The sequence below is a fragment of the Heliangelus exortis genome, chromosome 1 (genome assembly GCF_036169615.1).
Source record: "Heliangelus exortis chromosome 1, bHelExo1.hap1, whole genome shotgun sequence".
Classification (NCBI taxonomy): domain Eukaryota; kingdom Metazoa; phylum Chordata; class Aves; order Apodiformes; family Trochilidae; genus Heliangelus; species Heliangelus exortis.
Window position 1 is genome coordinate 156,245,245 of NC_092422.1, and position 26,996 is coordinate 156,272,240.

A 26,996-nucleotide genomic window follows, 5' to 3' on the forward strand; every position below is an offset into this window, starting at 1 on the left:
TTTTCATTTCTTTGTTCAGTAGAGCCACACTTATCATGCCCTGTCCAGAGGCCAGGGGAACCTTATCCTGCTCCAACATGAGATTTAAACAATTCCTGTTCTCACTAAGCATAGGCAGGTGAATTCTCAGTGCTCATTTATACTTCCACCTCAGTTTGGGTAGGAGTTCTGGCCACTGGCCATGGGTCTGTGGTTCCAGGCTGTTTGGGTGAGTTTGCAGCTCTGGGTGCAGGCTACACTGCTGATGATAAACTCTTGAGTAGTAATAAAACACTGTCAGAATCACGGGTGAAAAGCGGATAAGACCTTGAGATGCAGAAGCAACTGTAAGTAGGCTATCCCCTGACTTTATCCCACAGTCACCTGATGTGATCTTACCCAGCCCACTGTCCTTGGCAGCCTACCCCACTTTTTACTGGTTTGCCTCAACAGGAGTAATTCCTGGAGCAGGGAGAAGAGTCCAGTGCACACCACTCTCCTGTCACTGCTTCAGCTGCCAGCTGCACTGTGAGGCCTTTGGAAGCTGTCTCATTCCTGCTCAGTGGTGTAGATTGCTTGTGATGCCAGGGCCATAGCCCAGAGATACCACTGTCAGCCTCTCATTAAGAAAGCAGGTATTTGTGGACAATCTTATTAAAGAAAAAATTACCAGAGTTTATTATTCTGATTGTTTTGTTAGGAGGAGTGCCTAATTTACAGTGCCTGAACAAAGCAGTCATCACTCAGGAAAAGTGCTTGTTAAATTTAATGAGTAACTTTAAATAGGTATTTGCAGAGAATGCAAAAATTTCATAGCAAAGCTGAGCTTACTAGTACTACCCCAGCCTAAAATAAGAGAATTTAGTCTGCACTATGCGCAGGGGGCCAGCCCATGCAGCCTTGGTGTCTCTCTGTCACAGCACTCCTGATGACTTACCCACCTCTACCTCATTTAGTTCCTTCCCTTCAGCAGCCTGTAGCAGGAATTTATCATGAGTTAGCACATGTGAAGCAGCATTTGCCCACAATGAATACAATTAGAGTCTTGCAAAGTTTTGTGGGTCTGGCAGTTTAAGGCTTTGTTCCAAATGTTTATGGCTATCTGATCCCCATGGATCTGATGGACATTCCCTACTTCATTTCTCTGTTGTTTCATGTAAAAACCTTCCTCTTGGGCATCATGTCAGGAAAACCTTCTATGGAAGAGAGGTAGGGATATAAAGTGCAAAAGAACACGTAACATAATAATTAAAAAAGAGATGAGGGGACATAATTCTGATGTATTTTAAAATAAATAGTGTGATATAGTATCAAAGAAACCATTTGCTTTCAAATAAACATCTTTCTGTTTTAAAACTAGAACTTCTACTTATGGAAAGCTGAGATGGGGGCTTAGATGAGAGGAATACAATTTGCCATGAATACTTTATTATAGTTGTAACTGTGAGCCTAAAACCTCGTAGACTCTAAGAAGGCAAAATATATTCTTCTGCATCACAATAGCATTGATTGTGCGTGGCTGTTGCTTACCTGCTTTCATAGATAGGTATATTTTTGGGAAGGCACTGCCTCTCTCTAACTGCAAGAATCCCTGCCACAGAATTGGCTGTGTTTTGCACTCACCTGACAAAGAACCTGTACAGGGCCAGTGACAGCAACCAGCTGTGAGGCTGTGAGCTTGACTCTCTGATGAGATACATAAAGCTCAGACAGAAATGAGGTCATCAACACAGGACTTTGAACTGCAGTGATGTCCTGGCATGTAGCTGCACACAAATGCTGCATGTGCAGCTGTAGAAAACATGTCTGCATATGCCGTGGCTAGAATCTGTAGAAGAGAAAGAAGAGAGAAAAATAAAGCAATGAATTTAGTTAAATTTGCAACATCCACCTGTTAGCTGGAGTCCACCAAGGTACTTACATTAAGTTTCTTTCCCATACCCTGGCTACAGTGTGACAGTGGGGTTGCACTGTCCTGTTGCTGGGTGGGCCTCTGAATGAGGTTGGAAATGCATAGACTGATCTTGACATGAATGCTCATCTTTGTGTCAAGTTTGGAAAAAGCCCTGGATAAAAAAAGCCAAGGAGGGCAGCTTTAGGTGGTTGAATTATCTTAGTAGGTTGGACTCACTCTCTGGCCTAAAAGTCTGACAAGAGATCAGATTCTTAAGGGCAGTAAGTATCCCCCAAGAGACATATTTACTGCATTTACATAGTGTGCTGGCATAATACACACTGACAAGTGCAGGTGTTTTAGTTTCAGACACTCTTTCACTGCTCATGCAGAACTGGAATGGAGAGAGGCTGCCCTTACACCAGGGGGACTGTGTCAAACAACTTGCGAGGCAGCTCCAAGCATCTCCACCTCTTTTGATGTCCATGTGTCAATCCAACTTGCTCCCTTTAGTCCCAAAATACCCTGCTGCACCTCCCCAGCCAGTGCTGCAGGTTGTCACAAGCTGCTTGGTTATCTTTAGAAAGGCAAATCCCTCTTCCCTTTCCTGTGTCTTTAGCCATACATACCATACTGTCTAATATATTAAAGTTTGACTGTTACATAGGAATACTGTTGCATGCACAGTACAAGAGCTGGAGGTGATGCAAATCTACATGTTATTCTACACGAAGAAGTGCTATTGGAGTGTGTTGTACCTCGCTGTGAGTCAGCAGTCGCACAGGGGAGGTGACAGCTCGTATGTGTGTCAGCTGTGTGCTGAGTGGCTCAGGACGCTGACAGGCCAGGTGCGCAGCAGCTACATCCTCAGATAGTGCCAGGGCTCTCCAGAGCTAGCTGGTGAGGGATCTTCTCAAATGATCAGAAAAAACCCGTGGCTGCCAAAATGCTGACTTCTAAATAAATACAGATTGGATAAAATAGAGTTGGGCACTTATGGTACTTCTCTTGATTTGTGTTTTAAACATAGAAATGTTTTGTAGCAAAACTAGTCTGTGGCTACCTAGAGCAAGCACATCTATATGTTTATGTTCCCTGCCTAGCAATGAGAGAGAAGGAAATTTGTTGGAGCAGAAGGCAGAAACAGCAGCAGCAAGGTGTGCTCATAGGCAACAGAAAGCAGACTGCAGCCCACCATCAACTTCATGTGCCAGGGGAGTTCAAGCACTGAAAAGTGCTTGAAGTGGAGGGAGAAAGAAAATGCACCTGGTCAGGGGAATGTCTCCTAAAAATACTCTGGGAATGATGTCTGATTTGCAACTTAGATAAAGATTTGGAGACCTGTTGCCAGCAATTCACAACGGACTGACCATTTAGATGTTATTTTTAAGGGGCAAAAATAGCCATGTATTATTACTATACAAGACAGACCCCTTCTGTGGTACCAATGTTGATGGCTGAACGGAAAGAAAAAAAAACAGATGTATACCCAGTCTGCTTTCATTACCTTCTGGGTCATGCTGGAGTGCTGTTCATTAAGCTGTTGTGTTTTGTGAGCTTGTTGGGAAGTCAAGAAAAGATCTGAAATTAGATCAGGTTTCTCTGCAATTCTCACCAGGCAACATCTATTTCAGTACTAGAGTCTTGTACCCAAATGTGCATTGTCATGGCTGCAGTATCTTCTGCCCTTGTACACAGATACTCCATTATCAGCAATTAATTTGACTTCCAGTGGTCTTTAGGAACTTGCAAGTTCAGCTTTTTTCAGTCTTTGATAGAAGCCAACTTTTCTCATTACTAGTACATTGCTACTAGCTGAAAAAGGCAGTAATTGATTTTTTTTTTTTTTTTTGCAGCCTGTCAGAATGTAGCTGTCCCTCTCTTTACACCTTTCAGACCTGTCAGTGACATCAACAGTCACCATGATTTACAACATACACAGAATCAGTGGAAGATACTGGCACACGATAAATGCTTTCTCTTACCAAGATAAACGGCTTACATGAGAGCAGCAGCAGAAACCCACGCACCATGCTGGTACATGAGGTGTCCCGTCTGTTCTCCAATTGGTGGCTGCTGAAGCATTAACATTGCTCTGCAGGCTGTGCTCATCTCCTTACAAGCCCCAATTAGGAGCAAACCTGTTACCAGGTGTTATCAATTGAATTAATAAGCGTGCTGTGCACCCTTAAGACAACTTGCACTTCTTAAACTGCAAAAGATTATTTATTTCACATCTAACCTAGTGCCCTGGCTTGAACCAGGACAGAACCAAATATATTTTTAGTAATTTTACTTTTCAGTGAGATATCTTATAACTAACTACACTTTCTAAAATTAACAGCATGTTTTCCTATCAGTGTCTGCTTCTAGGACTCATAATGCTTGATGTTTATAGCTATTTCTGGAGAAAGTTGTGCAGAACCAAGGCCTCTGCTTGGTTCTACAAAGCTTCTTGTTTGCTGGAAACAAAAGGCAGGAAGAGAGTTCACATTTGTGACCCTCCTGAGTGGAGGAGTGGACCAGACAGGTAATCCAAATTTGACAGAACAAAATATTCCGTCCCATGTGCATCATATGCAGTATAAATCTGAGGGGTCATGAGGGTCTGTTTCTCTTTGTCCATGGCTTGTGTCCTGGGAGGACTCCATCCATTCTTCTGCCTTTGATTCCAGTTTGTGTGTTCCTGAATCTGAGTGTTCCTGCATCCGTCTTCTGTCTGCCACTGAGTCCAAGAGTCCAGCCTGGGACTTTGTATATATTTGTACATATTTCATTATTTTCTTTCTCATCATTATTGTTACATTAAAGCTGTGTAGTTAGGCTTCAAAGCCATAAATATCTCTCCCTTATTCTCTTTATAAGGAAGAGGGGTTAATAAAGAGCATCTGAAATTCCAGCATTATACCTTGACATGGAGCTATTGATGTCACTACAGATGATCTATTTGCTGGCAGCCTGTCATCATCCACTTTTATCAGAGCCAGTATCTGGAGTTTCACTTGTGCCACCGATGGTACAAATTCTACTTCATTTGTAATCTTTGCCTGCAAAAGTGTAACATCAGAAAAATTCAGCAGCAAGGATGGCCTGGGCAAATACACTTTTTCTACAGCAGAGGGGAAAAAGACACTTTTGATCTCTCAATCATCGATTTGAGTGCAAGCATAGTTTCCTTTCAACCCAGTCCTCAGTAGCAAGCTACTCACAAGCTACTGAGTTTGGAAATCAGCAGTCTTTTCATCAGCTTGTGGTGGGATAGTCCCTCAGGCCACCAGTGGGAGAGAGCTTCCTTCCTGTTTCTCAATAGCTGGAGCATGGCTATGGGCACCTGCATGATATAAACCAAGTGGTATAAGAGTTATTTTATGAAATCATTAAAAGTGATGTGGTGCTTTGCTGTAGCCAGGATTTCCTCTTGCTCTGAAAAACTCTCCTTGAAGCATATTTGGAAATAACTCAGTGTCCCAGCACTCACAAACTTCAGTTGTTTGATACAAAAGAAAAAGTGTGGAGGTCCACCTTGATAATTTTTGCGACCTGAGAGTGAGTGAAAAGGCAAGGTCCCATGCTGCAAAGAAAGGCTGACCAAAGATAACAGTGAGGCAGGCCTGCTGCTAGAAAGATAAAGATGAGGAAAGGCTCATTACCAGATAAGATAGCAAGTACTTTGGTGGACACCTTCTCTGAACAAAGGGATTATGTATTCTATTAACTTTTGGCCCTAGCCAGGATGTTTAACTGTGGGAGAGTGCTGTATCTTGTAAGCCATGTCTATATCTAGCAAAACAATGATCTTTGTGTATTGTATCTTGCTTTTAAAACAATCCACCTTATTGTGATACTGTGTTTTCTCTGCACTGTAAAAGAGCACTGCTGGTGAATAAAATCAGACATAGTAGCACCACGTATATGTTTTGCCTGGCCTCAAACTTTTTCTCCTCTCTAATTTTTTCCTCACTGCGTTCACAAGAAGTGGCACCCAGACCTGGGGTCGACTTAGACGAATAGAGACAGTGTGTGAGGGTGGCTCCTTACTGCCAGGGACTCTGGAGTCCACACAGAGAAGGTAAGAGGATTATCACCGGGCTTTCTGAGGGGTGTCTTTTACACAACAAGTACGAGAAGGGACACCAAGATATTAAGTATTATTTGCATTTGAGAAAGGCCTTAGGTGTTGTTGGCATTTGAGATTTGTTGTTGAGATTTGTTGTTTGTTCTTTTACATGAGGAATTGCAATTCCTTGTCTTGTATTGTAGTAAATGATTATTTTTTAGCTGTAAAAGCAAAAGTGTGAGTGAGTGAGACACAGAGTTCTGATATGAAACATCAAGGTGAAGAGATTTTTATATGATTTGACAAGACTGTCCACCATCTAAGAAAACTGTGTATTCTGCTCCCAAACCCTTTATTAAAAACAAAACAAAACAAAACAAGCAAAGCCTAAAAACCCATCCAAAAGCAGCAGACACGCAGCTGCATCCCCCCCGCCCTCCACAAAAAAGCCCTCTGCTGTGTAAAGATGAAAATCGGACCAAAATACGCAAATACTGTCAAAATAAAGAAATTCTCTTCTGATCTCTGTCTACATTGTACTTGTGCGTGGAGCCTTTTCCATGTACACAAATAAATGGCAGGCAGGTGTATCCATTCCATTTTATGTTTATTATGAAAGTGATTTTAACAAAACTTTTATTACATGCTTCATTTTGAGCTTTGACACAGAAATCAAAGCTATTAATATACAGAGGCAAAAAGAAATGTATTTTCTTATAAGGTACATTTACAACAACATTTTCTACTACAAATCTGACAGTACTGTTAAAATATTGGTAAAGCTTAGACCACTGTATTTTATTTTCTAAGTATCAAATTTTGTACAGTTATTCACTATCTTTGTCCTAAACTATCATGGTACATTTCATATGGATATAGCTGTTTGTACATAATTTACATTGGTAATAAAGCTTAGAAGTCCCAGCAGCATCTAGAAAGGTTTAGTTCAAAACGTCACCGTGCCCACTGATTTACACAGAACGAATGGGTACAGAAACCAATATTACACATCCAGGCATTTTCCCCTGAAATCCAGTGAAAACCAGAAAATTCCTGCTCAACAGATGATGGACATGATCATAGAGAACATTATGCAGGTCAAACTACCACTGACCTCAGTGGCAGTTTTGCCTAAAAAGGGCTCTATGTTCCCCTCCAGTACAAGGCTCTATCGCTTCCACCGCGACCTAAACGCACAGAGGTATCACACCTTTCCTTGTCTTAAAACTGTATTTGGGCATAATCATCTGAATTCCCTTTTATTTCTGAAATTTGTGTTGTTTCTTAACCTAACAGCAGAAGAACTAGCACTAATTTGAAAATACATATTCTTAAGATGATAAGCACTTCAGAATGACAACTGAGGGTCCATTCTGTGAAAACTATCAGGTTAAATTGCCCCAGAAAAGCTCTTCCTGTGATACCAGTGAGACTGAGGAAACAGCAGTCATCTAGAAGGATGAATCTCACCACTGATCACACACACCCCAGGCTCCTCAAGTACCTTTTTAATCATTGTGTTGAGTATCTGCTGCTGTCAATGCAAATTAACTGCCTTTCTAAGGTATAGAACATAGAAAACAATATTTACAAAATAATTTTAATTAAAAAAGTAACAAAAACAAACTCTAAAAAAGGTATTTTCACAATCATTAAAATAAAGTTTAATTAAGTAAAGCCACTTCTTTTTCTAGATATGGAGAAATGCAGCTAAAATTGAATTGCATTTTTTTGTCTATCTTTAAACTTGTTATCTCCGCTTTCTGAATACAGATGGTTTAAATTATTACATCTAAAGGTACTTCTGTACATTTTACTCTTGTATATTACATATTAATTTTATAGATTAAAAGCTTAGTGATGAGGCAGAATAAATAAATGAAAAAACAAACTGGAACTGTATATATTCAGACACTTAGATAACAGTTTTTTGACACATAGAGCTTATTTCCCAGTCTGTTTCTATTAATATGAAAAATGTTATGATAAAACATGAGACTTCTCTCTCAACCTAAGTCTCATACTGAGGAATATATTTATATTACCTTACAGAAATTTCCCTTCTTCCATAAATTCTTATGGGAGACAAAAGTATTTTTTCTTTCCCCAAGTGCTTACAACTGTCTCTCATCCTAGAAAATTATTTCATTGAAGTCTCAAAGTATCAAGAATCTACAGAACTTCTCCAGTTACCACCATTCCTGTCAATCAGTGGTTTTAAACTTAAAAAAAAAATGCAACTACTTGAACTCCTTACACAGGTACAAGTAACTGCACGTGTTGTTCATTCCCAGCATTAGAAAAGAGAAAATCCAGACCCCTGAGGTGGCTGCGAAATTTGCTACTGGATTCGTTTGTTCAAGATTTCACTCCAGCTGTTTTTTAGTAAGAGTACTCAAAGGTATTTGGAGTCCAGATATGGGAACTGAGGCAAGAGCATTCAAGTTTTGCTGGCAAAGACCCATCAGTAAGTTCCTATAGAAGAATCATACACTGCTTTTGCTCCTAATGTTCGTCAGCTTAATCCACAAGAGTAAAACCGTGTTTATAGGTAAGACTGGTCTAAGAAATTCCTATCTGTTGGGTGTGCTTACAAAGGGGTGCACTTCACTCTTGAATGTTTAATGCATGTAACCATGACTCTTGTTCATGTGCCATCACCTTGTGCTCTGCTTACAGAGAGGGGACCTCAAGTAAGCTCTGCTCTTTCAAAATCAGCTGACGGCTCAGAATGCGGACTCTCTGAATGCTCTGCCACCAAGCCTGTATTTATTTAAGGCAGTCTTAAACTAAACTAAACTAAACTAAACTAAACTAAACTAAACTAAACTAAACTAAGCCTAGGTAACTAGGTAACCGAGTTCTAAGTAAACTTACTTCCTTCTGAGCTTACCCTATTATGAAGCTGATGTGTAGCAAAGATCAGTCTAAATCACCAGTAGTTATAAAACACTGTGATTTAACTTTATTCTATAGGGAAGGCACAATGAAGAAATAAATTTCTTTTTAAAAGGTGGTCTTTATGTGAAAATCTAATGTATGATGGAGGGAGGAAGGAAGGCAGGGTAAGGAAATGGGCTGAAAGATTTCAGTGACTTTAAATCCAGTTTAAGTGAGCTAGATCTTCAGGAAGAATAAATCTTGTTTTTGAAGGCAAAGATACAGGTGGCAATCTCTCCAACACAGAGTCCTGATGCCTTCTGCACTCATGTGCCACAGGCACTCACCTGCCCACAGTGGTCACTGAGAAGCACTTTCATGGCTTCCTTAGCAGCTTCTGATTGTGGCAGTCCCCAGGACTGCAGCAGGTAAGCAGGCAGCGATTGGGTGGCACATGAGAATATTCGGGGATGATTCCACCACCACCTCACAAAATAAGTGCAGTATTTAAAGCAGAAGGAGAAGCTTAAAATAGTAAGTGCTACAAGGGCAGCTTTTTAGTGTAGAGGCATTTGCAAATGGAAAAAACAAGCTGAGTTTGTGACATGGAATGGGGCAATCACAGATGGACATGTATGTCTTCAGCCTTCCTGTAGTAACACATAAACATCTTGCATCTATCAACGTGTAATTCTGTAAAAACAGATACAGGGCTATATTTATTGAATATGTTTAAATGCAATATTTCATGTTTATAGTAAAAGCCAAAATTCTATGTATTGACTCTACTGCAGCTGGTTTCCTTAATGGATGTATTTCTCCTTTTGTGTGTTTTGATTCCCAAATGTGTCTGGGTTTTCTCCATGGAAGGAGATATTCCTTGTTGTGCTGTTATTGTATAGTAGCAATATGTCCTCTCACTTCTGACAATGAAGACATCCTACACCTACATTAACAAAAGAAGAACTAAGCTCCCCTTCTGTTTGGAAACTGACAGATTCTTTACCTATAAATCTAGTGTGAAAATCAAAGCATTTTTAATTTATAGAGCTGATGCAAAAATTCTGTGCTGTTGTACAAATCAGATGAAATTGCTTCAGACAGTTCTAGATACCACTTGTCACTACTCAATTATAAATTTGCATATCCAAGGGCATTTCTATGCAACACTACAAGCTTTCAAACTTGATTTTCTAAATACATCACATATGAAACCCCTATATTTTCAGAAGCATTTCACTGTACACTTTTGAAGGCCAAATTATTCTTCCTTTTCCTGCTTTCAGCAACACAAAGTCTGCATTTACTACAGAAGTCCTTGAGTGCTCTGTCCTGACTGTGGAGACCCCGCCCTAACATGGCTCCAGGGACTCTGAGCTAACTCATGCTCTCAGGTTGTCTGTCAGGATCAGGTAATGAGGTTGTAAGTCAGGGCGAGTTGTCCCAGAGCTAAATGCAGCTGCTGCCTCCTGTATTCACCTCTCACAGCTGTGCCAAAGTCCCACTAGCAGTGCCTACAGCTGAAAAATGTCCCTCTCACAGTTGCTATCTGGAAGTTATTTTTCTCCATCTCTTTCATATCTTTTCCTTCCATATCTTTCAGTAGGATAGCTGCAATCCTGACTCATTCTGCATAACCTACTATCAGACTTTGGAATACTGTTTGGCTGAACTAGTTTCTTAGCTATACACTTACATGTGACTGCATATCTAATTTTTGCTTTTTTAAGGTTTTTTTTTTCTCCTACAAATAACTCCTGTTAAGGAAAAAAAATACATGTAAGTTTTTTTTTTTTAATTCCAAGCATGTACTGAATGGACTGATATGTTCTCTTTTGAATGTCCACCTTTAGTAACCCGTAACGATTATTTAATAAAAGCAGTTTCAACAATGCCACAAAAACTTAGGATTAACAGCCTTTAAAAAAGGACTTTTGTGGAGATGTTACATTTTTAAATGAGGGTTAATATATAAATATATATATATATACACATTACAGAGAAAGTCTGTCAAAGACCTAAGATCCACAAGTCCAGGCCCTAAGGTGAAACTGTTCATGCATAGAAAGAAAGAAAATTATACATTTCAACAGAAAAGGGAAGAAGGCAAACAAAAACTTAAGATGTCTCCTAGAAATGGAATATTTAACCACATGTAGCCAAAGAAAACAACTTTGTAAATGTAAACAGTACTTGCTCAAAGACAAAAGAAAGTGTAAGAATTTAACCATAACCATAATTAATGTACATCCTTGAGAGCATCCATGGGTATGTTAAAATAGAGGGCAGATATGCAAAAAAACGCAGAGAAGCGAAACTGTGTGTCAGTCTTTTTCTAAAAGGATGCTGGTGTAATAGTTAAATTATCCATGTAATAAACCTGTAGGATCAAAAGAGAAAATGACATGCAAGAGGAAGGAACTTAAAAGTAAAGAGGCTGAGATACTGATAAAAAAGCTACTCACTGAAAAACATCAGGAAACTCAGGATTTATCGTAAGCTTAACCCACCAGCACCTGTCGCTCTCCAAGGAAGACCTGACCAGACCCTGCAGTCCCCATGGTGGATGGGCACTGTGGCTTTGGGGGTGCCAGGTCTCTGAAGGCTGCAGGGCCTGCCCTCCAACTCATCAACAAAACTGTGTCCTGTTCACCCACTCACACCCCTCAGAGCCTGGGCCTGTGACACAGGTACATTCCCAGAGTTTTAGAGATGGAAGGTCCAACAAAAATCCCTCCTTGATGAGCTCCTGCCAGGTGTGTCATCCTCAGGGGCAACTGTTGGTCTGCATGTGTGTGGTGCCCAAGGAAGAGACAATAGCTGACCCTTTACTGGACAGCAGTTGCATCCTAACTGATGTTATTTTTCCTGGAATAATGCATGTTGAAAGAGATTGTCCCAGAGTAAACCATTATCCAGTATTATAAAACTCCAAAAGGCTTCAGTTTGGTGCTAATGGAAGTGACAAGCATTTGGAGAAGTTATTTAATCATCTAAGCAAAATTACAAATAGATTTGAGTAAATAGAGTGTGTGGGGGTAAAGATTCAAGCATGAATAATATTTACAGTAAGATAACATTACTAATGTACCCACAAATAGAAGGATATATTTATATATTTATATATTGTACTTAATTAGATGTTCTATTAACAGAAAGAAAAACAAGACTACTGCTGTTGTTCTTCATTTCTCACCTATTCTATTGTAAATACCTTCAAGGGACCAACTGGTATACAGAAATCCAGAGATAAATTTGTTTCAATGAAGTCACTGACAGTGGCAAGCCTCTGAAGAAGTTTAGAAGAAGACAGATAAAAGCATTAGGACATTAGAGCAGGGGACTCAATCTCATGTAATTCATAAAACAAAATTATACATCTGTTTGGTTTTTTCCTCTTTTTTTTTTTTTTTTCTTTTTTTTTTTCCTTTTGATTTCTACTTAGACAGAGGTTCCACTAAGCCACAAATGAGAAATAACAAAATTGAGATTGTTTTGTTTCCTTCTAGAGATTCAAATACAAACTTCAAGTGCAATTCAGAATCCAAATATTATTTATACTACATACTTCTTTCTACAACAGAACTTATCTGCAGGTAGTTTAATCAGATTTGAATAGATTCCTTCTTTGCTTTGACAAAAGTTATTTTTTATGAAAAATAGAAAACAAAAAACTAAAAAGAATATTTTCTACATAATGTAATTTCAAATGGAAAGTGAAGACACACTAGTGCAGACACAAATTTGCATCTTCAACTAGATGCACTCAGGGATGCATGATTTCTTTTGGCAGTAGAAATCCCATTCAGAACATTGGCTTTTAACGATTACAAAACATTACAGGTAATCTTCAATATACAGTTGAAAATAAAGACTTCAAAAAAAAGCCTTCAAATTAGCAAATGTTTCTACTATGGAGGAAAGAATATTTGACAGGAATGCAAACTAACCCAAATGAATACCACTGGACTACTTGTATGGTCGTAGAAATCTGGAAACTTTTGATCGCAGTAGCTTTATAAATGATCTTGGAAACATCTCTTTTGACTCCTGTGCTGTGTACTTGAAATAGTTTTGTGGGTGTGCCAGCACATCAAAGAGAGCTTTAATCAGTTTCTTGTCCTATGGGAGACAACATATATATTAGATAAAAATAGTGCTTGGATATAATTTCTGCACAGGTTTCAAAATTAATGAACATCAATCAGGGTTCTTTTGCAAAACTAGACTCTGGGTAAAGCAGGGTAATGAAACTACTCCATGTTGCTGTGGAGTTTTATAGGGATTAATCTTTCTACTGTGCCGGATGATTTTCTGCAGTTAGTGTTCCTGGAAGGCACCAAACAGAGAGGGTAGCAGCTGGGTTAACCACCAGTCAGATGCAGAAGGCATCTGATTGGAATTTCCAGTTGCCTCTGACTGCCCTTTTTTTAAAAAACTGTGTAAAACTGTTTAAACCAGCAGTTTCACACTGTTGTCCAGGGCCTTCCTTCCACAGACAAGAGGGATGGATGGTCTCCAGTGATGCTGAGATCTTCAGGAACCTCTGTACTTTGGTAAAGCCTCAACTCAGAGCCTCAACTGGGCCTGTGCCTGACCACATACACTGGAGCTAAGACCTGAGCAACCTCAAAGCTCTACTGAGAGAGCACTGGCAGGGCTGGGGCAGGGCTGGTCAGTTCCAGTTAATCAGTTCCTGTCCTTCCAAGCCACACATTTAAATGTCTGAATTTTGCCTTCTGAACAACTTTTTTCAGTTTTGATCAGTTAGTTTTTATAGGTGTCAGCCCAGCAGCCTTTTTCCACAGTTCCCTCCAATGTGTTGCTTGTGCCTTTGGAAATTATGTTTACATGATGCTTATCTCTTGTTGAGGCAGGACAATGATTTAGGTAAATACACATCTTAATGCAAAGGAAATTCTAACTTAATGACTCATTTAAACACTTGCCAGACTGAGGCTCTTCAAACAAGATGTTCTTTGTTCTTCATCCTTGGCTGACTGATTTTTCTAATGTACAACCACATTAGCATGCATTTCATTTAGGCCCTGATTCAGCAAAGGATATGAGCACATGCTCAGCCCAGATGAGTTTGTGCTCTTCCAAATATCGGCATAAACCCCAGAAAACAGAGAATATAATCTGGGGCCACACATGAGGTTTAATATTATGACCCCATTGAGGCTATCTTGGGAAAATATTTGGAAAAAAGGAATTCTTGTTTAGCCTCAGATAAAGCAGATAAATTTTACTCAGATAAATTTTACTACCTTTAGGATTTCTTGATGATTTTCTGATGCATATAATCGTCCATCTCGAACAATGTCTTCTATTAGTTGTTGGTAATCCTCTGGAAAATAAAGATCAGTTGAGTGACTGTCTGTGGCATTGTTTAGGAGGATAACAGCCAGACATTAGCTAGACCTCCTGTTCAAGACAGACTGAGAAATTTAGTATCTGGTTATATATTCAGTCTTTCTCAAGCTGCTGTAGTCTAATCTGATGACATTAAAATTCTGTACTACTTTAGTACACAAATTTTGAATTACCCATATAAATAGTAACTTAGCCCTAGGAAAGTACTCCCTCCAGCTAATAATGCTTTATTAACTGCACTGTAGAGATGAAGAAACAGTCCAGAGACATGAAATAATTGTCAAGAGTTCTACGTGAAATAAGCAGCACATTCAGTAACAGATCCTTGTTTTTTGTCCTGAAAACAGTTCACATATTCATTCATGAATCACCAGATTAATAGAGATTTACTTATAATTCACCAAATTGCACTAATGTTTGGAAAAGAGATGGACTAAGAGCTGCCAAAGATATCACAGTTATTTCATTAAAACAGAAAGTATTCCAAAGTCCAAAATATACAGTTTAATGTGTAATTTATATGACAAGACAAGATTGTTTTAAAACATGGATTTATGAAAGTGGTTACTGAAATGATATTTCTTTTTGCATCATTGTTTTTCTCTGTTGGACTTGTAATATTATTAATTTATAATCTTCAAAATCTTTTGAATTACCAGTAGGACTTGATGAAGGGGCTTCTTAAAATGCACAGCAACTCATGGTATTCTCATTATGCATATGATTAATGCCAATTAAATGGAGTATCATTGAATTTAAGTGGAGTCAGGATTAAGTCTAAAAATTTCTGTGTAACTTTCTGTTCTTCCCTAAAGTATTAGAATAAGTATAAAAATAAAATTAGATATTCTTTTAAAGTCTTTGCAACAGTGAAGTAATTCACTGGTCTAAACCAGTTACATCAAGCTTTTCCTCAGTCTTCTCTACTTGTACTCAGTGTAAGACAGGTTCTAAAGGACAATTTTCTCTATTTCAGATATAACACAAAGATGGAAAGCAATCCCATTCTCACCATCATAAGTCACATAAGGGACCTGAAATCCTTTGCCACTGTTTCCTTCATTTGACTTGAACTGAATCCAGAGCTTCCTTGATCTTGAGGTAAATGCAATAGGTCTCTCGTAAGTCTGACATGTTTCATATGTTGTAATTGAAGTAGGAGAAGCTGGAAAGTTAAATAAATCATTTTATTTTAGAAAATAACTTTTTGCACTCTTCCTGTTGTAGAGGTGAGAAATGTCCAATTGACAAGACACTTCTCAGCTGATATATTCCTGAGAGCAGAAGTTTTTTCTGATATAAGATACATAGTCTTTGTCTGTCTATAAGGAGAAATTTTTCCACAAAGGTAACGGAAACCCCTCTGTCCCACCTCAAGAAGCTTAAGTAGATAATGAGGTCCCAGAGGGAATTTTTGACATCTATAAAATAATTTCAGTATTACTTATTATGTGTAGTGCTCAAGCATTGAATTCCATAGTGGTCCCAGACAGGTGAAAACAAGGAAGATGTGGTAACCAGCTTCTTACATGCCCAGTTTGGGGAGTTCATCTGAGAGAGATAAACCAGTTACTGGAATGCACCAGGCTGGTGTAGTGATTCTGACCAAAATCAGACACATAGTGAAGGGCTGGCTCTCCACCAGACAGTAAACCTGGGCATGGCCAGGCCTCTGCTCTACTGCACACCCAGTGTGGCCTTCAGGCTGTGCTGAGCTGCACAGTGCCCGTGGCTGCAGGGTACCCACAGCCAACTTGGTGTAACAAGAGGGACTGGCAGGCACTTCCCTCTTGGTATCAGTGGTTATGCTATTGCATGGCCTTGCTTTTAATTAACAGCAAGAAGTGCTGATGTGAGTCATGTTTCTGCTTGACAGTCAACATGATTAATGGAGTTGTTTCCTTGAAAAAAAATCCTGTAATAGCTCAAATGACTGAAAGAGCAGAATATTTTATATGGACAGCCTCTACCCAGCATGCTGGGTGTGGATCAGGGGTCCATTTGATGCCTGTGGCTTCCACCACCTATGGTGGATGCAGGATCATCTATACACTTCTCTCCTTATAATGATAGCTCTAATAAACAGCATGTTTACATGACACCTTACAGAGTCTCAGTGCCTTTCTTACTGGGATCATAATGGACCAGCACCTCCTAATGCAAAATACCTGGTTGTAGGTTTGAAAAGAAAATGTCATTTATCTGTATACAGAAACAGAGATAATAACTGGGAACCAGAAAGACTCCCATTTGCTTCTAACATATGTAACAGATGGAGGGTGCAGGATGTCTTCAAATCATTATGAATGTATCATGAGGCTTCTCTAAGTTGCAATGCATTTCAAAGAAAAAGAAACCTGGTTGAAAATACCAGACACTTCAAAACCACACAAGACTTAAGGAAAATAACAAGTGGAACCTAAAATCTGAACTTGGTTGGGCTGATTCAACATTACCCAATGTTGACAAAAAGAGACCTTTTGAACTGAATGGGACTTGGATTCTTGAAGTGCAAAAAAGTAGATTTAATACTAAATGCTATCAGTTTTTCCATAGTAATTTTAGCATCTGACTTTACATGAACTATGATAAATATTCAGAAGATCAACTCTTACATGACAAACATACAGTGATCAGAAACCATGCTCTGAAAAACTGCCCTCATTTTCCAGTGTTGTTTTGGAATTGTCATTAGTTCTGAAATAGAAATCAAACTTCTCCCTGATGTGCCTGACTTTACTCACTGTTGGAACCACAGTTTGGGATTAGACAGACAACTGATTTGTTCTGCTACAGTTTGTGTTTTGGTTTCAAAAACTGATCTGGACAGGTAATTTCCTTGCCTCTATAGTAAGCAGGTTTCTTCTTTTTACCTATAGAGATGTCAACACAAGCCCTCAAGGATAAAATTTGTAAAAATTGTTTTAGCAAATAAAATACAATGGTTTAGCAGGTAAAATATGCTGTTTAAAGCAAATTTCCATATAAACAATTGTCATTGGGTGTGATGCTCCTTGGAGATTTAGCAGCAGGTCACCAGAAGCTGTGTGCCTGCATTGGACTGAAAAAGGAATGTGTCTCATTGGTGTCTAACTTCATAATCAAAGACACAATGTAACCCCAGCTCCACATAAAACTGGGAAAACTTTGGATTTCTCGAGGGTGTCAGGTGTACCAGTCTGCACCAGTGCCCAGAGTTATCAGTGTGTATATACTTGCAAGGGGTAATAGCACAATTTGTACAGATGGCAAGAGAGTGCTCTCCCAGCACAGCTTAGCATGGCTGTGTTGACTTCTAGGGTGGCAGTGATTTATCCCATGTGATAACTGGGCCAGACAGAAGCCCACTAACTCCCTTGTGATTCAGCAAAGGCTCTTGAATAATTAATACCATGCTGTTAATTGCTATTGGTACAGTTTGCTGTTTTAGGTTGCTGTGTCAGTTCACCCAACAATCCTTTTAGAAACATCAGATAAATGAAGACAGTCATCCCTTCAATATGAACTTTCCATCCAGTCAGTTTGCAAGAAATATTTACATAACTCACTGGCAACTTACCACTTTTTCTCATTACTAAAACATCACCACATTCATCTTCAATTGGGAGAAATATCTCAGGTACCACGATGAGTATTCTCCTTTTTGGGGGTGGATTTATATTCCAAATGCATTCAACATTAGCTGGGTAGTCTCCCGGATAGTTGGGCGATTCAATGTAGCCAGTATAATCCCCAAGCTCCCCTCCACAGTGCTGGTCTGTGGAGAAACATAAATTTGTGTTAGCTGATCAACTACTCTGAGCTGTTTTTCTAGAGATGTCAAGAGCAAGTCCAAACTCCTTGTGGCTTTAGAAGTGCATACATTCTCCAGCTGCCCCTTTGTTTCACATGGAAAGCATTTAAAGGAATACTTGATCTGCAGGGCTGGTTCAACTGATTTGCAAAACCTTAATCTCTGGGGCATAAATTGATTCAGTGCTGAGGCTGCCTGGTTCATTGAGGCTGCCTTAACATTTGATTAAGAAATGAACACAGGTAAGTAAGTAACATAATCCCATTGTGGAGGTTTTCACACAATGGTTACCACTGAAACCATGCAAGCATGCAGGGGGTTCTAACTTGGTTTTTAACTTGATTTATCTGAATGAGTGTGATGATCCTAATAGGCAACTTTATATTGATTACAGAGGTAGATCTTTATAAAGAGTCCCCACTGATCGATCATTTTTACTTTCTGACTTTTCAGAATTCCTATAGAACATGTCACACAAGCCTGATTCAGTAGGTTATTTAAACTTGCTCTCTCCAGGACTACTCACCCACATAGAGCTACATATATGTTTAAATATTTTGCTTAATCCAAGCCTCACAGATTATACAAGATTAGAAACTGTATTGAAAAAAAGAGAGTATCTAAGAAAGCAAAGTTACATGGATGTTTTTATTTTATGGTAAAATCATCAAATTTCTAACAAATATCTGAAATTGCACCAGATTTTATAAAGGGCTTCGAAGATACACAGCACTTAACCAGAATAAAATCATACTACAGACTTGAACACAACTATGTAAGTCTAGCTTACATTACCTAATTATTATAGAGATATTCTCTTAAATTAGCATGGGAGTTAAAGACAAAACTGAGTTGCCTAAGAGATCAGTCTGTCACAAAAATACCAAATAAAACTGCAGTGGAATTATCAAAAATATTTAAAATCGTAATTGAAAATAGAAGGCTGAGTACTGCAAAAAAATCCCATAAGAAGATGTTGCTGTCATGAGGAATTACCTGGCAATTGCAGTGTGCATGACTGTATCTCCTAGTTTTTTATAAAGATTATTAAATGGCAGTTCCTCTGATAGGAAATAAGCACTGTGGAGACAACACTAAGCATCGCTGCAAGAAAACTTACAGGAGCTGGGAAACCAAAAGCTCTGGTGTTTTAACTTGTAGCTGGCACTCTACCAAACTACATTAATGCTAAAACAGTGATACGCATCAAGTGGTACTTTTCCAGTTCTTTTTCCCATTGTTTTCCCAGTTTTCACTATGCCCAAGAGCAGTAGATACATGCTTACTTGGAAATATAGAATTGAAGTCCAGCCTGACTGATGGAACCTTTAAGTAGCCATTCAGATACAACTATTTGCTTTATCTCACTACCAATATAAATGCAACTTACTTTTGCAGTGTGTAACATTAGTGGAGCCATCAAAATCTGTACTTGTGTTCCCAGGGCAGGTGATGCAGTAGTTTTGACCAAACTCGGGCTGGTAAGTTCCCACAGGGCATCTGATACATCTGTGTGTTGTGGAGTTGTAGTAGTGTCCAGGAGAACAATGAACTGTAGCGTACGAGATGTGTTACTTTTAGAAAGCAGCAAACCTCAGAGCAGATACAACTTCCCTCTACCTGGGACATGATCCCCACACTGTAATATAACTATTGAGCCACACAAGGCAAAAAGCTCCTTGTATTTCATAGAATCATCAAGGTTGGAATAGACCTCTCAGATCATCAAGTCCAACCATCTGCCCTACAACCCCTGACCACTAAACCATCTGCTGTAGCGCCTCATCTACCTGTCTTTTGAACACCTCCAGGGATGGAGCCCCCACCACCTCCCTGGGCAGCCTGTTCTGATGTTCAACCACTCTTTCTGTGAAGTGAATTTTTCCTAATATCTAACCTGAACCTCCCCTGGTGCAGCTTGACCCCATAACCTCTTGTCCTGTCACTGGTCACCAGGGAGAAGAGGCCAACATCTGTCTCACTACGATCTCCTTTCAGGCAGTTGTAGAGAGCAATGAGGTGTCCCCTCAGCCTCCTCTTCTCCCAGCTGAACAGCCCCAGTTACCTCATAACAGGTCCTTTTAAGTCCTGTTCTCCAGACCCATAATCAGCTTGGTTGCCTTTCTCTGCACCCTCTCCAGCACCTCAATGTCCTTCCTATACTGCAGTGCCCAAACCTGCACACAGTACTTGAGGTGCAACCTCACTAAGGCTGAGTACAGTGCAGGCCTTTGAAATTCCCTGAAAATTGCCTGAAAAATAAAAATGCCTTTCACAATAGCAAGAGAGGGGTTTCTGTTAGTGTCTGCCAGGGCAAGCATGTCATTCAAGTCACTAAACCAAAACGCATTTGGGCAGATTCCTTTTTCAGCATTTGCACTGGAATTTGACATTATGGGGGACACATAATGTGTTGCACACTTACAGTTTCTGCTTACATCATTAATAATCAATCCTTAACTTCTTATAATTTCTGTAGTGTCTAGTTTTCCTAATTTTATCAAATTATGGAATTGATGTGAAGGCTAAATCATTGCCTAATGCAACCTTGTCTAATTTCTTGCCACGGAATGGGGCTGATTCATTTACCATTTGCAGTACTGACTCCATACCTGCCTGTGGTAAATTCCAAAGAAAACCAGAAAGCCTGCTCAATCTCTCCAGCCTCAGGAGATCATTCCTAGGTTACAGATTTCCTGACCATTTAATTTAATCACAATCTGTGTTTCTACATGCTGTGACTATGTTTGCTTTGGAGCCTTTCAAATCCCCTTGGCATTGAAGCTTACAAAAAGAGAGAGCAAGCAGCAGGAATATGAACTGTGGAAAGATTTGAAATTCACCTTTGGTTTCACAGTCTTGAAAGGAAACAGCACCTTCATACTTGGTCACAAGCCCACCGCCACAGGGAAAGCAGAGGGTCCTTCCTGGTTCAGGCTGGTATGTACCAAGAGGACAGACTCTGCAAGGCTTAAAACCATCTGAAGAATAGTGCCCAGGAGAACACTGCCCTAGAAATCAAAAATTATTATCTGTATTATAGTGAGCTGACTTTTCTGGACTAAGTGTAAAACCCATAGTAGTTAGCAATGCTTCTTTTACCTTGAACACATAACATCAACATAGCTGCAGATCACATTTTTATTTTATCTGATATTTTGTATTGTTCCTGGAAATGCTTCCTAAAAATGCCAGTAAATACAGCTAGTTTCTTCATAAGCTCTTTGCTACCCATGTTTCTGTTTGTTTGAGGGTTTTTTTTTTTTGGGTTTTTTTTTGTTTGTTTGTTTTGGTTAGTTTGGTTTTGGTTTTGTTTTTTCCAAGGGCTCTATGTTGTTAGAGTGCTTTGTATTTCCACTATGTCTGTAATCTGAGAATTTCAAAGCTCTTTGTAGGAAAAAATGAATCTTTGCACCATATTTATGAAGCCAGTAATTGGTTTTTTTATCTCTCCATTTTGCAGATACGGAAACACCATACAATAGGATTTACCAAACTGGATGGGTCCAGTCTAGAACCCTGTTTTGTGAGAATAGCTGACACCAACATCCAGCTTCCAGGTAGCTCTGAAGACTAATGTTTGCCAGAAGCTCTTCTGCCAGAAAATGGTGATGTGTGTAAAGCAAAGCACTTTGTGAACGAGTCTACTGTCAGATAAAAGGTAGCTTCAAAACTCTCCAGGCCATTACTGATAGGTGTTTGGCTTGGTGCTTGCTGGCTGGAGCACTTTACTCCTTGACAAACCTACCTGAGAATCAGGATGTCAGATTTTTCAAGATTAAGGAATTAACGGATACCTTCACACCACTCCAGCCTGGGAGATGCTCGGTGCTCCCTGAGGTTGCCAAATCCCAGTACTTTGTAATTTAGCTTCCCTTAGAACTGAAGAGCAGCAAAAACATCTGGCTTGAAAACCTGAAAATTTGAGAGCTCTAGGTGGCTTTGGGGTCTCTTAAGAACCCTGATACTTGCTGGGAAATGTTGAGGGCATCCAGCATCTTGGGTACTTGACACTAGAGCTCCCGACTGAAAGCTGATTTCAAGTTCTGTCCCCACAAAATTCAAACTTGTATGGACACCTGCAGGGCACATATTTCCAGGATTTAGTTGGGCTTCCACCCCAGCTGGCTGGAATATGACTGTGAATGCTGAATGTTCTGACACAGAACTCTGAGAAATATTATATAACTAATTTGAAGATGGTTCTGCTATTTTTTTGGTAGCACAATCGGTCCATCATCCATCTGGGTCTTGTCCACCTCATTACTGAATTTTAACATGAAGGCCTTTAATAAAGACTGGATTTGGATCTAGATTTTAGTGTCAAAATTAAGTGTTTGTGAAACATGACTTACAGATATCCTTTCGAAGAAGCAGTACAGTTGGGTTTTAATACTGCTAAATACCCAATGGTTTCAGCACTAATGGGCCTCAGTCCCTACCTCTATATAAGAATGAGGTAAGCTCATTGCCTTCTGTGATTTCCCTGAGAAATGTTCCAAATTACTAGGTTTCCTAATTGTGTTTTGGCCTTGTTCCTACATGGATCACATGTAAATCAAGTATTATAGAATCTTATTCACTTGCAGCTACAACATAAGAGTTCTACACAAGAGCCACTTAAAATCTCTTGATCTAACAATAAATATTTTGAGAAAGATCCACTCACAAAAATAATCATAAGGGTTTATTTTTGTTCAGAACAATGATCCAAATGCAATCCTTGAAACAAACCAGGCTGTTCCGTCTAGTTGTTGTGCTGCTTTGGTCTGTATACTACATTCAACCTTTATAAACTCAGATTTTATCTTCATAATCTGCTCATTTTGGATGAAAAGAACTCAACACAGATGCAAAAGCATTTCAAGAATTCTTCTGTCATCTTTCCTTCACATAGTAAATCAGCAAAAGCTACCATATGTCTGGCCTGGAAACACTGGAGTTATTTTTCATTCAGTGGATGAGGGAAAAGCAGCAGTTTCTCAAGTGTCATTCATTGTGTGTTCACTCTAAATATTCTTGAAGAAAGCATTAATGTAAAGCACTTGGATGAGTTTCAAAGTTAGAACTTGTATAGCAGATAGGACAGATTTCTTTCAAAGTCAAATATTGTATCAGCTATAAACCAGATTTTGCTCATTTGTAATCAAATCAGGTAAAGAAAATAATTAACTGTAGTGTCATAAAACCTTATCTTGATCAAGTTACCGTAGAGGCATTAACAAACTGAACTTCACAGCTCTCTTCTGAAACCAGGTATTATCATAGTTATTATGTAATTCACTTATCACAAGGTTGAGTCAGAGATGCTGCATCACTTGCCAAAAGCTACAGCAAATTCAAGCAGCGTTGAAACTTGCAATCATTAGTTCTGAGTCCAAGCTACAGATCCCTGCAGCATAACTACCTCAAAATTATGATTGCTGCTGATTAGACCAGGTAAACTGCATCTCATGCAAAACATTACCTCAGCAGGTTCATCAGACTCACCAATACCTGTCCAAAGTAATGAATCCCTTTGGCTCACAGTATACCTGACGAGTCCTCACAAGCCAAGGTATGCCATATTCCATGCCTGAGTTGAGGCAAAGTGCTTTGCTTGGCTTGCTCATTTCCATGCCATAACCCACAATGCTGCAGCAGGTTCCATCTTCTTGTCAGCAATGTCAGCAGATGGAACAAGCCAAAGCATTTCGTGTATTGCTTGTAAGTGCACAGAGATTTCATCTGTTACCTTTACAAGACAGAAGTGTGGAAGGCTCTCCCCAGTTTTGGCCTCCATGCCTCACGGGCTTTGTGGCAACACTTAATCCTTTTATAATCAAATTAAACTTGCCTCCACATTCTGACACATTCCGGGCGCCCGCTACTCCCTGTCCATCGTTACTTGGGCAAGGCTCACAGGTAAGTTGACCTTCTGTATCTTGGTATGTTCCTGGTGAGCAAGGAATGCACTGATTATGTTCTCCACTATAAAAGGTGCCCGTGCTGCAGGTAACTGAGAAAAGAAAAGGGGAATCTACATAAGGACTTTCATTTTGATCACATAATTTGCCTTTATATCAAACATTTAGACTTTGGTTCCGATATTGTAATAGCAGCTGTTTTGATATGTTAGTCCAGCATCCTCACCTGATGTAAACAGCCCCATCTCCACTGCAATCTAGGACAGTTTACATCAGGGCAAGGCCCTTCTTCTACTCTTTAAGCCATTAAATGGCACAATATTGCACTGAAGCAATTATTAGACATATCTTGTTAATAAAGCTGATGCAGTTTTAAAACAGTATATTGCAGTTCAGTTAAGACAGTGATGCATAGCAAAAGAAAATTATGTGATTTTTTAGTTTACACTTGGTGATTTTATGTGTTGTTTTTATGAAAGAAGACCACAAAAAATCTGTCTCCTAAGACAAGTTCTAGAGATTTCTCTGAGAGCAATGTATCCCATGTAGTATTTTATTTTTCTTGACACTCCAACTGGAAGGCATTTTAAAAATAGATGAGAATCCACAGGCTTTCCTGCTGCAACATAAAGAGCATTAAATGTTTTTCTCTGCTGGATACAGGTAGTTAAAATGTATTGGTTTCTACTAATAACAACAGTCTTTCGATACAGTTTCTAAATCTCTGCTCTGTATGTGGAAAACAGCCTCTGAACCAACTCATCAGAGGCACCTATCTGGTCTGCACTTAACTATTTCTTTTTACTTGCAAATCACTTGTGGTTTAAAGGAAGCTGGAAAAAGAGATATACTGATTTTGAAAATATAACTCCAAGTGATTAGAAAACTTTCAGTCCTGAGAATGGCCATTAATATATTTGTGTCCTGGTTTGAGACAGAATAGGAAAAATTTTCTTTTTAGAAGCGTGTTGCCCCCAGTACAGCACTACAGCCTGGTAACCTGTGAAAATACTTTGAGAAATCAGATATTTTAGATGAAATTAAAATGATTCCTATGGATTTTTTTAAACTGGACTTCTTGTGTGTTAAATATAAATATGTCCATGGCTCACAGGTTATTTGATGGTGAAAAGAGCGAAAGGTGAAATAAAACTAAATATACAGCATCTAAGCAAATACCATTTTATTGTTTTAAAGAACTGTAATCATATTTTCAGAAGATGCTGGGAGCAACTGGGGAATAATTGCTAACATTACTGCCCTATGGCAGGCCTTGATACATGCCAGCTTACAGCATGGGCATGGTACACCTATATAGGTGTCTTTTGCTTTCCTGCAATCATTTAATGATCTCTCTTTAAGTCTTATGAACCAGCAGTGGTCTGTCGATACATGCTGAGTAATATTAAACTAAACCATCTGTTATCTCCTAGATCTCCTGCCTGGGTCATGAGGTTAATTTTTGATTGCTTGTTTTTGGGGATATAGCTGAACAGAGTTGTTGGGACTTACCACATTTTCCATCCTGCAGCACTTGCCCTGTACTGCAACCTTCATGCCCTTCAGTAGCTTTAGCTGGCTTCTGAGCCACTTCATATTCTGTCCCAGAAAACTGAATGTAAAATTGCTGTTTATTAATAGATTTCCTCAATGTTTTGATTGCAGTTTGCAGCTTCTGCTCCATCCTTTTCCGAACACAGTCAGTGTTACAGGTGTCTAGATGGGAAATGATAAGAAAACTAGAAGCAATTGAGATTCATGTTTAAAAAGAGATGCTTAACAAAAAGTGCACTGCAGTAGGATGCCTGTTTGCTTCACTATCATCTCCATACTCACTGTAGAAGCAGCTGACTGTATTCAAACTGATGCCTTTTAAAGGGAGAAGACAGTACCCTAAGGTCCATCAGACTGAGCTTCACAGCCCCTAAGAAATCTGACAATACCAAGTGCACAGGGAGAGAGCTGCAGAAAGCATCAATTTAGCCACCAAAATCAAATTGGCACTGCAAGAATGCTGTGCTCTTGTACAGAGTAGCAGGTCTGGTGTTCTGTGCACTGCTAGAGGAGTTGTGAGTTTCTCACTGAGTTGTATTTCTAGGTATGTGGTCAGTCTGCCACTGCTAATGTTTCTGAATTTTCTCTGCCCATGCTTTACTCAGCTAATTAGGAATTCTACACCCTTTCCTCACCAAAATACAAGTGATACAAAGAAAGGTGCTTTCTGGCAGGATCACTGTTTTGAATCACTTGGTTAGTGAGGTTCACGGGTTAAGAAACCTGCCTTAGAGGACTCCCATGTTTATAGAATTCAGCCCACATTTTCTTTGGCTGGACTTTATAGCTTAATATTCCATCTCATGAATAACTTGAAGCAATTCTTTTCCTTCCTGAGGTTTGTTCGGAAAATATGAATTTGCCAGATGTGTGACAAAAATGTTTGATTTTCAGACTGAAATTTCAGCAACTTACATTTTAGAGGATATTTTTATAATTGTTATTGCAGTACTTCTTCATATCTAACCCTTACATTCTCTGTGCATCAATTAGAACATCTGATGTTTAAGGAAATTAGACTAAATTAAAATACATGACCTAACTTGAGGCCTTGAAGGAATTTTGCTGCAGGTTCAATCTTTGTTCCATTGGCTTAATTTCACACCTGATTCCTTTCAATTAAATCTCTGAAATGTTGCATTTGGAGAGGCTGTCGAATGAGGCTTGTGCTAAAAGGTTTGCATGGCAGCTTCATGAAATAGAATCAAAGAGATTCTAACAAGACATCGAGAAACAGAACTCTTGATTTCTCTCCACAGACATAACTTTCACAAACCTGAGACTTCTTCTGACTTCATCTCCACTTCAAACTCTGCAGTGATGTGGGACACTTCCTTTGACGGTGACTTGCGGCCTCGGCGTTTTTTCTTGGAGGAATCGCACTTGAGGTTCACAAAGGTCACCTGGCAGTTGTCTGTACAAGGGAATTGACCTCCTTTGCATAAGAGAAGCAACACAGAAAAGAAATCAAGTAGCAAAGTAGCAAGCGACAGGCTAACAAGTGGTATCTCAGCTGAGTTATCATGAATGCAGTGACAGGTTTTGTAACATTTCACA

At 39.3% G+C, this 26,996-nt stretch overlaps 1 protein-coding gene and 1 long non-coding RNA gene across 8 annotated transcripts in view; one reads left to right on the plus strand and one right to left on the minus strand.

Annotated features, from left to right (window-relative positions):
- LOC139791238 (uncharacterized) lies at nucleotides 1–26,779 on the plus strand. Of its 3 annotated transcripts, XR_011723834.1 has the most exons (6): nucleotides 1–614; nucleotides 5,847–5,942; nucleotides 8,067–8,191; nucleotides 15,163–15,287; nucleotides 21,443–21,539; nucleotides 26,699–26,779. It is a non-coding gene; the product is annotated as an uncharacterized lncRNA (long non-coding RNA). The 3 variants fall into 3 exon arrangements; XR_011723835.1 differs by lacking the exon at nucleotides 1–614 and having other exon boundaries at nucleotides 5,178–5,942; nucleotides 21,443–21,640; XR_011723833.1 differs by lacking the exon at nucleotides 1–614 and having other exon boundaries at nucleotides 5,178–5,942.
- The window catches only part of SCUBE1 (signal peptide, CUB domain and EGF like domain containing 1), a 198,825-nt gene continuing 178,349 nt past the window's right edge, over nucleotides 6,521–26,996 (minus strand). For 2 of the 5 annotated variants that reach the window (XM_071733252.1, XM_071733255.1), the window contains 9 exons: nucleotides 26,716–26,853; nucleotides 25,398–25,601; nucleotides 23,816–23,977; nucleotides 20,823–20,990; nucleotides 19,370–19,531; nucleotides 17,746–17,943; nucleotides 15,199–15,351; nucleotides 14,081–14,160; nucleotides 6,521–12,932 (listed from right to left, as the gene is read on the minus strand). In XM_071733252.1, the coding sequence (XP_071589353.1) occupies nucleotides 12,780–12,932; nucleotides 14,081–14,160; nucleotides 15,199–15,351; nucleotides 17,746–17,943; nucleotides 19,370–19,531; nucleotides 20,823–20,990; nucleotides 23,816–23,977; nucleotides 25,398–25,601; nucleotides 26,716–26,853 (1,418 nt within the window). In that variant the 3' untranslated portion in view covers nucleotides 6,521–12,779. Of the gene's footprint in view, nucleotides 12,933–14,080; nucleotides 14,161–15,198; nucleotides 15,352–17,745; nucleotides 17,944–19,369; nucleotides 19,532–20,822; nucleotides 20,991–23,815; nucleotides 23,978–25,397; nucleotides 25,602–26,715; nucleotides 26,875–26,996 lie in introns of all 5 variants that reach the window. The other 3 variants (XM_071733253.1, XM_071733256.1, XM_071733251.1) reach the window with 2 other exon arrangements.